At 34.5% G+C, this 13,184-nt stretch overlaps 1 protein-coding gene across 1 annotated transcript; it reads right to left on the bottom strand.

Moving 5' to 3' along the window:
* Window positions 1-8,195: 8,195 nt before the first annotated feature.
* LOC140817817 (uncharacterized) lies at window positions 8,196-12,172 on the bottom strand. The gene is made up of 9 exons (XM_073177605.1): window positions 11,785-12,172; window positions 10,578-11,708; window positions 10,462-10,536; window positions 9,694-10,371; window positions 9,116-9,204; window positions 8,900-8,998; window positions 8,529-8,817; window positions 8,371-8,462; window positions 8,196-8,210 (listed from the first exon to the last, which is right to left on the bottom strand). The coding sequence occupies exons 1-9, from the start codon at window positions 12,170-12,172 to the stop codon at window positions 8,196-8,198; spliced, it is 2,856 nt and encodes a 951-aa protein (XP_073033706.1).
* Between the last annotated feature and the right edge of the window lie 1,012 nt (window positions 12,173-13,184).

The raw sequence follows: 13,184 nt of genomic DNA, 5'->3' as shown, positions 1-13,184 counted from the left end.
TTTATTCTGGGTTATTCTAGATTTCGGTTGGGTTGTATAACGTTTGATTCTTTGGCCTTTTCCGCATTTAACTCTGATTTTTATTAATTAAGTTAATTGCATGCTTAGTTCTCAATTAGTAGGTGATTCTGGAACGGGTCACTACAGTTCCACTATAACCTAGGCAAGGAAAGTGGCTCGAACCATGGTTCGCGGGGCGTGGTTTGTGGGTCACGAGGGTAGTTAGGTGTGAAAAGTTTATATTTAAATTTTGAGAATAAAATATTAAGTTTTGAATTAATTCGAAATTTAAAACGCTTCATGGGTTAATCATTAAGTTATTAAATCGAAATTCTCGGGTTTATGTCTAAGAAAAATATTACAAGTCAAATTTAAGCTTATACGATGATTTGGTATGAGCTCGAGTCCATAAAAGTAAGAAAAAGCAAAAATCGGGAAGTTATGAGACCAATGGTAAAATGGTCATTTGGCGTCCCGAGTAGTACGAAAGGTCTGGCAGTCTACCGAAGAATCATAACGTATGTTAAATGAATTTTAAAAATTTTATGATGAAAAAAAGAGATTTTATTATTTATGGTAAAGATGTGAAATTTTTACTGTTAAAATGCTATTTTTCAAATGTGGAAAGGATACGATATTTTATGATTAGAAAAGAAAAGAAAAGAAAAAATATCTTGAAGAAAGTGAATTGACTGTGACATAAAGGATATGATATATGATATTTGGGAATATCGTGAGGAAAAATGTCCAGAGAGAGTCCAATGATCGTATTTCCATTTTACGTAGGTGCCGAGCGCTCGTCCCCATACACAATGGTGAGATAATACTGATCAGTTGACCAGAGGCCAAACACTAGCCACTTTCAAGGATCAAACTTCACCCAAAAGGATAAATGATTGACAACTTTACAATTCTACGATTTGACGATTTACGATTTATTTATGCTTACGAAATTATTTTAAATAGAAGTATGATTTTAATTAATGTGCTTGTATATGTATTATTTTTTACTCATGTTTATAACATGCTGAGTCATTAGAATCACTAGATTTGAATGTTGCAGTTGATGATGTTATTGAGGGAGGCGCTGACGCTTGAGTGGATAAAGTCCGGCAGTACATTCCTGATAGCCTTTATTTTTACGCATTAGCTTGATAGTTAAAATATTTGTATTAATAATTTATTAGAGATTTTTATGTTTTATTTTGAGGATAGTTCGATCATGTTAAGAGGTCGATGTTGAATTTTTGTAATTGACGGTTTTGGGATTTTTATGCAATTGAGATTTTAGATGTTAAATTATTTTAATTTATAAAATTGTTAATTTATTTTAATTATTAATTTTTGAAATAATGTTTATTAAAAAAATTAGTAGGATTTTAAATTTAAAAAGTAGTGGACGTTTCACCAATATAAAATCTTGGAACATAAATCCTTATCAGCCTATTTACTTAAGTCCCAAGAATAATAACCTAGTTGTTACTAAAATTTCATTCGACCTTGTACGAAAGAAAATAATCGGCAAATAATTCTTCTTTTACTAAATCTTTATCGCATCAAGACTATGAGCCTAGCATGCTCTAACAGACACAAGTTTCGTTGAATGTCTTTCTCCTAAAATTGTACCTTTTTGTTGTGCTATAAGAAGAGTTAAAACTTATTATATATGCTACACTTTTCTCGATACTCACAAATATTTGATAATTTACTTATTTACATATGGTAACAACCTTTTTTCCCAAAATAATATAAATTTCTTATTATTTGTTACCTTAATAAGATATTCCAAAATCTTACATATTTAAATTTAACACTTAACATCCCAAATTTAATATCCATATCATAAATTATTGACACAAAAATCAGCTTCTATATCTGAATATCAAAACTTATATAATTCTTATCTCAGCTTTCATAAATAATTTATTATCTCCAAGTCAAATATTTCATCTTAAGTCAACTTATCTTAGATAAGTACATTATCAAAAATGTAAGTCAACTTATCTTGATAGATATATTTCCCAAAAATATAAGTCAAAAAAAATTGTTTAACTATTACTAATTCGACAATAAGTACAATTTACGTGTTGAAATGAATTTTTTTAAGAGATTTTTCAAAAAATGGAAAATCTCAAGATTTTGATATAGATTGAAATCATTCATCGTTTGGTTTACGGAACAATCATCAAATTCATGTTTCTTACATGAAGCGATTGAAGATCCAAAAAATGGCAAAAAAAAAAAACACGATTTCGAAAGTGATGCCAAAATGAAGGGAACTTTCAAAGAGAGTTTTACTCATTGGACCGATTCAGGTCATATTTCACTAGGCTTTTGCCAGTCAAATTTGGTCTATCACAATCCCAAAGGGATTATGAACCAAACAGCTCTACCACGCACGAGATCGAGGCGTAGATGCATCTGGCATTGTATAACAATTTTATTGAAACCAATAAGCATCATAGCAAATAGCCAAAATACATTCTAATTCATAAAAGAACATTGTCTTTACATATGTGAAATAAAAATAATACAGAAGTTGTTCTTACGAATAAAATTGTGAAATGCAGAAGTGAATAAATTATAATCATGAAATCAATGACTTGGTCTTCATAACTCTAGATTTCTTCGCCACGGGCTATCCTTGATCTTGGGCTTTCTGTGAGACCTTCTACTGTAAATGGGCTTCCTTGGGGACCTTTTCTCATAGACAGACTCCATCTATGGCCCTTTTCACTTATAGGCTTTCCCCGTGCGCCATTATTTGAATCATATCAAACAAACTTATCCTATTGGGAAAAAACAGACGGATCGAACATATCAAATGAAATGGATGGAACGAATCAGATCGGAACAGAACTTAACAAAAAATGCAAATACGAAGCAATTGATTCAAAGCAAAACATACAGTATACAATCGAATTTTAACAAATACATATGTCTTTAAAACGTATAAAAGCACATTTACCATTTTTTTAAATGTATCGTATAAACTTGATCGAAACTTTGATGGATCCTAGGAAAATTTGGGATAGATATCGACAAGGGTTCGGGTTGCACTCAAACGTGATTTACAAATAGTACAACACCTTAGAATGTTGATATATGTTGCACGATCCTCGTGATTTCAGAATAAACGTGATTTTCAAAATTTTGGGCAGCACCTGTGTCACAATTTGGGTAGCACTTGGATAGCTCTGCAATGGCCGAATGTAACCTCTCTTCTTTGCTTGAAGTGGCCAAAACTTTGAGGGGATTTTGGGAGGATTTTGGTTGCAAGGTTTTGTGAAAGGGTTTACATGTAATTATAGGCTGAATTGTGGCACTCCAAGGGCTTGTCTTGTCCAAAAACTTGGTGCCCAAGTAGTCAAAATTTTATCCACAAACCAAGAGTCACTTTGGTTAACTCAAAGGCCATTTCTTGCAAATTAAAATTTTCCAATCTTTAAGCTCTTCCCTTGGATATAATTTTGGTTTATTTAGGACATAATAGTGAAGCTTCTTTGAGCTAAAGTTTCAAGCTCATGAGCTTGGGGTTTACATCCTCGAGATACTCGACTTTGGTCGGTTTTTGTGACGTCCCGAGCTCTACTATGCTGAATTTTTGCACACTTTAAGATGTTTCGTTCTTTGACTAGGTCCTCACACACTTGAAATGACTCATGATAGAGACCATAACAAACTTTCAATATCAAACAATACAAAAAATTTCGAATTTTGTATTTTCTTAACTTGCAAAACAAGAATTCGTTCGACACAAAACAAACGAAGAAAGACTCGAGGAATTTCGAGAATATCAAGATCCATGGAAACAATGACTAACGATAGATAAGCGAAAAGTTGAAATAACAAGATACTTACTTGAATCAAAGGAACCAAATTGATCCGATACCAAATTATGTGATTCTTCAAAAAAGAAAAGAAAACATGATCTAAAATAAAAAACAGACCCTCAGTTCAATGAAATAATGAACTGTTGTGTTTACCGATATTTTGAAACAAGTAATTGTTTGTAACAATCACCCCTAAATTACGAAAATCTTAGTAACAAATAACATGATATGAAACAATTGAAATTCAAACGGATATTCAAAGGACTAGTTTTTGACAATCCACATGAAAATAATCGAAAGACGCTACAAATATTAGATCTTTGATAAGTTTGATTTTTTATGAACAAAGGAAAAAGCCTTTGAAATTTGAGGGAAAAAATCGAAAAAATTGATAAAAATCTTCAATAATTTTCCATAATCCAAATTACAAGGTATATTAATAAAAAATATGGTAAGTATCTTTCAAAAATTGAAAATATTGTTTCCTTATTTAATTTGTGTCAAAATCTTGAGTTTCTGAAGTTCTGGCCGAGGAGAATACGCTAAGGCGCACATGAATCTCTGCTGGGGCACGCAGCTGCACTGGGGCGGCTCATTTTTCCCGCTAGGATGCACCTAGGTTGGCTTGGCAGGCTGGGGAAGCTGTTTCTAAATGCTGGGGTGCGCCCGCTTTGGCCTAAAAGCTCTTTACTTGGTCCTTCAACATCTGGATAACATTATAGTGGCTCCAAACTTGATTAACATGCCCTTAATAGCTCGCCATGAATCCTTGAAGAAATTTCTTGAACTTCTTGCTATGTACCCTCGTGATTGATCATGTCGGTAAGTCCAACGGGTCCCATACTACTTTCTTAGGAGCATCCATGATCGAATCAATAACTCGGTAGATGAAGTAGAGTTGTTGTAGAAGTTAAAGTTGATCACCAGGCTTGTCATGTGGATGATCGAATCTAAGTTAGTTGGGACTTGTCATATCGATTGACTGAGTATACTACGAGTGCTACTTGATAGTATGATATAATGGTTATTGACCGACGATTTCGGTTGGGAATAAATCTAGCAAGCGGACTAGGTCAAGTAATAGTATTTGGAGATGAATCAAGGTATCGTACCCACAGAGATCGATGTTAATTACTAGAATATGAATTATTTTTCCTAATTTAGGCTAATAAAGTTCAAATGGTGGGAGATCTATTAATTAAAAATAAATTAAACAATTTAAATAATTAACTAAAGCAAAAAATCCAAATTATTAAATTAGAAAAAAATTCAAATGCTTTAAAAATGACTAAGGCGCACAACGGTACCGAGACGACTTATAATCTACGTGTCAAATTCATATTCAATAAAATAATTTTTAATTCATAACGGAATTCCTAAAATTATTTATTAAACGATTCCTTGAATTAATAAGTTTAATTAAATCTAACAGTCCAATTATTCCTAACTGAATTTAATGAGATTCAACTGCATTAGATCGCCGTGAAATTCCAGTTTTTCAATCTAAAGTCGCACATTGAAATCAAATACTATTTCTAGTCAATTTAACCATGTGGTGATTGATGTGTGAAGCAAATATTAATGTATCTCCTTTCGGTTTTAGATTAACCAAAAAATATTCAATTTAATTAGCCAGATTAAAAGAACACATGATAAACGACATCAATCAATGAATAAAAATAATAATAAAATTGAATCAAACTCAAAACAACAAAAAATAATCTGTCTTGGCCTTATCGTGGCTTTAGTCTATAAAAATTTACTCCATAAATTTAAAATAAAAGTCAAAATCAGTGTTTAAATTCAATGAAGAAAACGTAATTAAGGACTTAAAGAGATTCTCTGTGATTTGTATCATGTGTGAGAAATTCCTCATGCTTCTTCCTTCAGTCTTCCTCCCTTATGTTCTTCTTCCGCGCTGGTTCTACTTCATAGTAGCCTTCTGTTCTGAACTTCCTCTCATGCGCTTCTCTTCTTTTTCTGCTGTTACGGCTGCTTTCTGTACGTTTTTCTTCCTTTTATTCTTCTAAATGGGCCCCCTCCTTGTATTCTTTTTAAGCCCATCTCCACTTAACCTTGTAGATAATTAGATTGTAGATTTTATTTTCAAAGATTAGACTCCATCTTTATCAAGAACTTCAATAATATCAAGATAATAAAATAAAAATATTTTATTTCCTTTCTTTTAGTATTTTTTCTTTTGAAGTCTTGCAAATTTATTTTATTTCCAAATTTAATCATTTTTAATATTTTATTTAAATCTACAAATATTAATTCAATTAAGCACATAATTAGGGATAAAAGGTCTAGATAAGCACAAATAAAATCCCTAAAAATCTCTATAAAAGTTGGGCTTATCAATCCCCCCACACTTAGCCTTTGTTCGTCCTCGAGAAAATAAGAGAATAAAAATATATCGAAGGAATATTCAATGATTCACCACAAAAATGACACAATCAACACTTTTCAACCTACCAAATTCCATCACTGTAGGACCGAGCGCTTGCCGCTTTATCAAAAGCTATAGCTGGTGGTAATGCAACTCAAATCTTGTAAACCGCACAGCAACACAAGTATCACGATTCGATCACTCTACCAAGCAGGGACAATTATTGCACCCAACAATCTCCCTTCCAATAATTGCACTCCTTGCAATCAATGGGAATCGAACCTGTGACCTTGGCTCTGATACCAATTGTAGGACCGAGCGCTTGCCGCTTTACCAAAAGCTATAGCTGGTGGTAATGGTGCAACTCAAATCTTGTAAACCGCACAGCAGCACAAGCACCACGGTTCGATCACTCTACCAAGCAGGGACAATTATTGCACCCAACAATCACACTCAATCAAAAGATCGCACTTCGAAAATCATAAAATTTACTTTTGCTGCAACTTCAGAACCCAAGCGTTCACCAAAAAAGATCAATATAATGAGACGTGTGTAGTGTGGTAGTCAAAACTCAAATTCCTCAAAGGTGTTTAGTTCAAGGAGTGCTTATATTTTCTGAATATATATATATATATATATATATATATATATATATATATATATATATATATATATATATATAAAGAAACTCTCCATAAGATTATCTTTCATATCCTTCTCCACTAAATGTTGGAGGAATATGACTCGGTCAATAGATCTTTTGAAGCTTATAATGTTTATGCCACGGCTCACGGCTACAATATAGGTAGGGAGATTCAAAATGAAAGAAAATAAACAATCTAATCATACAACGCACTCCTTCATCTCTTATCTTCTTTCCCTTATGGAATTTCATCATTCTCTCATCTAACCTTTTCATCTTCCTTCTACTTTCGTTCATATTCTCCCATTTTTTTTCTCCAGCTTTTCTGTAATCTTCAACAACATTCCCTTTTAGTTTTTCCAATCACCACATCATACAACATTCATTCCTCCTCCTTTTCTTTTATAATTATATATATCTTTTCATCAATCCCTTTCTCATTCTTCATGATTTTTTCAAACTCCTCCAATTTTCTTATCAATTATCAACACATGGGAGTTATTGAAAATTTTAAAGCGCTAAAAGGGTTTATTTCTCTCAAAATTAAGGTAGAGGAATAGTGTATATGCTAAAATTGGGTAGTTGATGTGGGATTTTGAAGGAATACAAATGGGGGCTAACTGTATGTCTTTGACACACTCCATTCGGTTTTTTATAGGCTCAAAATGGGTTACTAGGGATATAAATGATGCTTTGGGTAGGCTCGAAAGGCTCAAACGGTCCAAAGATAGCCTAAGTCATCTTCCTCCGTATTTTCGCCTCGAAGGATAATCAGACAAGTTCTAGATTGTTTCTTTTCTTATTTTTTTTTCAATTTTTTTATGAGCTCACCTTTTATCAATTCATGATTAATTCATATAAGTATGACCTAAAGTGCATAGATGATGTCTAAAAACATGATACAAAACTAGTTTGCGCTCAAGTCCTTCAGTTACAACTACAACTCATCTCAATCAATTCTAGGTGTGATTCAATTTTTTGAGTGATCAAAAATCTAGAAAGTCAATTAGTGTGTCATGTAATCACAAGTGCAGTTTCTCAAAAAATAACCAGAAAAATTTTCATGCTCGAGGATTAAACATTGAAGCACATGCTAAGTGTTGTGACGTGAAACCAAACACAAATTCTCCCCCACTTTTTATTTACACTGTTCTCGGTGTCATGCCATTCAAAAAGAATATAAAAGTTGTATATAGAATAGTAAGAGAACACTTCCATGACAGTGTTGTTTTAAATTCCATGGAGTGCTACATGGGGATGGTAGAATTCCTCAGTGTTGGAAATATTTTATTTCAACAGTTTAGTTTTTCCAGAATCTAAACATCTTGCTTCATTCCAATATTCTCTGCACACACCAAAATCACTTAATAGACTGAAAAAGTAAAAAAAATAAAATGAAACGAAATAAAATAAATCACTGGGTTGCCTCCCAGCAAGTGCTAAATTTCTTGTCTACATCTAGACAACTCCCTTTATAAATTAGGTTGGATCGTGCAAAGGAGTACTGTATGCTCCTCTTGCTCCACAATTCCTTCATGAAAAATTTTCAGTCGATGTTCATTCACCTTAAAGGGATTTCCAGAATCTCCACGGATTTCTACAACACCAAATGGAAAAACTTCAGTAACAGTAAAAGGCCCGGACCATTTGGAACGAAGTTTACCTGGCATGAGTTTTAAACAAGAGTTATAAAGAAGAACTTTTTGTCCAGACTCAAATTCCCTGTGCACAATCCTTGCATCATGCCACTTCTTTGTCTTTTCCTTGTAGATTTTCGCATTCTCATATGCATCAAGACGAAATTCCTCAAGCTCATTGAGTTGTAGAAGACGCTGATTTCCTGTAGCTTGCACATCAAAGTTCAAAAATTTAGTAGCCCATAATGCCCTATGCTCTAGTTCAACAAGAAGGTGACAAGCTTTTCCATAGACCAAACGAAAAAGGGGAAGTTCCTATAGGGGTTTTGAATGATGTTCTATATGCCCACAATGCATCATCCAATTTACTAGCCCATTCCTAACTCGAAGATCCAACGGTCTTCTCAAGAATTTTCTTAATCTCCCTATTTGACACTTCTACTTGACCACTAGTTTGATGATGATAAGGTGTTGCCGCCTTGTGCGTGACCCCATACTTAACCAAAAGAGATTCAAAATGAGGATTACAACAGTGTCTTCCTCCGTCGCTAATAATGGCTCTAGGTGTGCCAAATTTTGCAAAAATATTTTTCTTTAAAAATTGGATCACAACCTTAGAGTAATTGGTTCTACAAGCACTTGCTTCCACCCACTTGGATACGTAATCCACAGCCACCAAAATATATTTATTTCCTAAGGAATCTGGGAAAGGCCCCATTAAATCAATTCCCCAAACATCAAATAATTCACAAACTAAAATATTATTCAATGGCATTTCGTGTCTTCTTGAAATATTACCAACACGTTGGCATTCATTGCAATTCAAAACATAATTGTGTGCATCCTTGAACATTGTAGGCCAGTAGAATCAAGCTTGAATGATTTTTGTAGCCGGTTTACTTGCCCCAAAATGTCCTCCAGTTGGACCACTGTGACAATGAGAAAGTATAGAACTTAGCTCTTCCGCTGGAATACATCTACGAATAATTTCATCTGCACAAATTCTAAATAAAAGCGGACCTTCCCAAAGATAAAATTTTAAATCTGAAAAGAACTTCTTTTTCTGCTGATATGTAAGATGAGAAAGAATAAATTTACATGACAAATAATTGACAAAATCAGCATACCATGGTAAATTAGAGATGGCATAAAGTTTCTCATCCGGAAACTCATCTCTAATTATATACTTACCTTCCTCGGGCTTCTCCAATCTCGATAGAAGATCAGCAACTTGGTTTTCAGTCCCCTTGCAATCCACAATCTCTATGTCAAATTCTTCCAGTAGAAGGATCCATCTTATCAATCTTGGCTTGGCCTCCTTCTTGTTTAAGAGATACTTCAAAGCTGGATGATCCGTGTGGACTATCACTTTACTCCCTACAAGGTATGGCCAAAACTTGTCCAAAGAAAACACAACAGCCAACAACTCTTTTTCTGTAGTAGAGTAGTTCAATTGAGCTCCTAAAAGTGTCATGCTTGCATAGTAGATTACATGCAAGAACTTGTCCCAATTTTGCCCCAAAACAGCCCCTAAAGCAAAATCACTTGCGTCACACATGAGTTCAAAAGGTAGATTCCAATCTGGTGCAACAATGATCGGCGTGGTGGTCAACTTTTGCTTTAATACCTGAAAAGCTAGTAAACAATCCTCAGAAAAAACAAAAATAACATGTTTCATTAGCAAATTAGTTAAAGTCTTAGTAATACTCGAGAAATCCTTGATAAATCGCCTATAGAAACCTGCATGCCCAATAAAACTACGAATTCCTTTGACATTAATAGGAAGAGGAAGCTTTTCTATGATCTCTACCTTAGCTCTTTCCACTTCAATACCTTTCAGAAATTTTGTGACCAAGAACAATTCCTTCCCTTACCATGAAATGACATTTCTCCCAGTTAAGTACAAGATTCGTTTCTTCACATCTCTTTAGAACTTTTGACAAATTTAATCAAACGTACCATAGGGACAAGTAAAAGTCGTCTTATGTTGATCTTCGGGGTCTATGGGGATTTGCATATATCCAGAATAACCATCTAGAAAACAATAAAAAGCATGACATGCCAAACGCTCTAACATTTGATCAACAAAAGGTAAAGGAAGTGATCCTTTCTTGTGGCATCATTCAATTTGCGGTAATCAATACAAACACGCCACCCAGTCACAGTTCTAGTGGGGATTAATTCGTTATTTTCATTTTCAACAACAGTGATTCCCCCTTTCTTAGGAACAACATGCACATGACTTACCCACTTGCTATCGGATATAGGAAAGATCATACATGCATCAAGGAGTTTGATTACCTCCTTTTTGACGACATCTTGCATAGCTGGATTCAATCTCCTTTGAGGTTGAGTAGTGGGAGAGTGCTCTTTCTCAATTAAAATTTTGTGCATGCATATGGATGGACTAATCCCCTTGATGTCGGCTATGCTCCATCCAATGGCACATATGTGATTTTTCAGCACTCTCAAGAGCTTATCTTCCTCATTACCTGTCAAGGAAGAAGAAAAAATTACTGGCAGTTTATCTTCTTCCTTCAAAAATAAATATTTTAAATGAGGAGGAAGTGGTTTGAGTTCAAGGAATGAGGGTTCTTCTATGGATGGTTTAAGTGATTTTGGAATATGTCCGAGCTCCCCAATCTTCGAATTCACCGATCTTGGCATTGGTTTTGATCTCTGCAAGAAGTTCATACATTCCTCCACCTCTTCTCTGTCTGATTCCGTGGACTTTGGGCTAACCAAAAGCTTTTCCAGTGGGTCTTCAATCAAAGTATCCAGCACACTACACTCAACTATATCATCAATATCATCAATTCTATAACAATCAGAAGATCCAGGGTATTTCATACTATGAAAAACATTAAAATTTACCTTCTCATCATTCAACCTCAAAACTAACTCACCTTTTTGCACATCTATGATATCTCTTCCAGTAGCTAAGAAAGGACGAACTAAAATTAGGGGGATCTCACGATCCTCCTCCATGTTTAGCACAAAAAATTCAAATGAAAATATAAATTTATCAACCTTAAACAAAACATCCTCTATAACCCCTCTAGGATATTTAATAGACATATCAGCAAGTTGAAGGGAAATAGTGGTTGGTTTAACTTCTCCAATCCCCAATTTATCAAAGCAGGAATAAGGCATAACATTTATGTTAGCATCAAGATCACACAATGCCTTGTTAAAATTAGAATTACCTATAGTGCCAAGAATGGATAAAACTACCTGGATCCTTAAGATTAGGAGGTAATTTATTTTGCAGAATAGCTGAACATTCCTCAGAAAGCTTAACAGTTTCAAAATCAACAAGTTTCTTCTTTTTAGTCAAAATATCTTTCAATAATTTAGCATAAGAAGGCATTTGAGCCAAAGCCTCTACAAAAAGAATATTTATGTACAATTTCTTAAAAACTTCAAGAAATTTCGAAAATTGTTGATCCAATTGTAGTTGCCTTGCTCTTTGAGGAAAAGGAAGTATATTAATATCAATATTATCATTAGAATCAAATTCCTTACCTTTTTTAACTGTCTTCAGTGTAGGGGTGGTGTGAGTGTTCTTTTCCTTAGCATCTTCTGTCTTTGATTCCACTCCTCCATCATTCTTTTCCTTCACATCTGTAGAATTCTGCCTCTTTGGTGCCTCTTCCTCGACCTTGATCATTGTACTCACTGCATTCACTCCTTTCGGATTTTTCTCAGTATCACTTGGTAGTGTTCCTAGGGTTCAATTTGCTAATTGATTGGCTATTTGACCCATTTGAGCATCCAACCTTCGTAAAATAGCATCATGATTCTGCAGTCTCCATTCCCACAACATGTTTCATCATAAAATCCTTATAAATTGGTCTTTGATCTTCTTGCTTGAATCCCGGGAATATGTGTTGGATTAAGGGAATTCTCCATATTCTTCCAAGGCAAATTAGGGTGATGCTTCCATCCTGGATTATATGTGGAACTGTATGGATTGGATTGCTGTCTCCATTGATTCCCCATGAAATTCACTACTTCATCGAAAATGGGTTGTTCCTCGATGACTATTCCTTGGACTTGATTTGCTTGATTTGATTACATCTGAGAGAATTTATGGGCCAACCCATCAATCTTAGCAGTAAGTGTATTCAAGACATTCATTTCAAAAACTCCCCCCATCTTTTCTCGTTTAATGTCCGAGCAACCAGCACTATTTTCGGCCATATTTGAAATTATTTCCAGTGCAACTCGTGGAGTCTTCCTGTATAAGCTACCATTGGCTGCCGCATCTAGCATGGAACGCACGGAAGGATCAACTCCATTATAGAAAATCTGAACTTACTCAGATGAAGAGAAACCGTGTCGATGACACCTGCTCAACATCTTCCTAAATCTTCCCCAAGCTGTATGTAGTGTCTCCCATCCTTCTGGCGAAAAGATGAAATATGCATACGTAGTTGTGCTAGCTTGGTGGGTGGAAAATATTGATTCATGAACATTTCCACCAAACCATTCCATGTAGTAATAGAGCCAGCTGGTAAATCTCTAAGCCATTCTGCTGCTTCACCATGCAAAGAGAAAGGGAATATTCTCAATCGTATGGCATCAGTGTCACTCCATTAAATTTGATTGTGTCATAGATAGATAAAAATCCTTCCAGATGTGCATTAGGATCCTCAGTCTGTGATCCTCCAAATCTCACT

The sequence above is a fragment of the Primulina eburnea genome, chromosome 17, assembly GCF_022965805.1.
Source record: "Primulina eburnea isolate SZY01 chromosome 17, ASM2296580v1, whole genome shotgun sequence".
Taxonomy (NCBI): Eukaryota; Viridiplantae; Streptophyta; class Magnoliopsida; order Lamiales; family Gesneriaceae; genus Primulina; species Primulina eburnea.
Note: the sequence above shows the minus strand (reverse complement) of the source record. Positions and strands in the feature narration are given on the sequence as shown.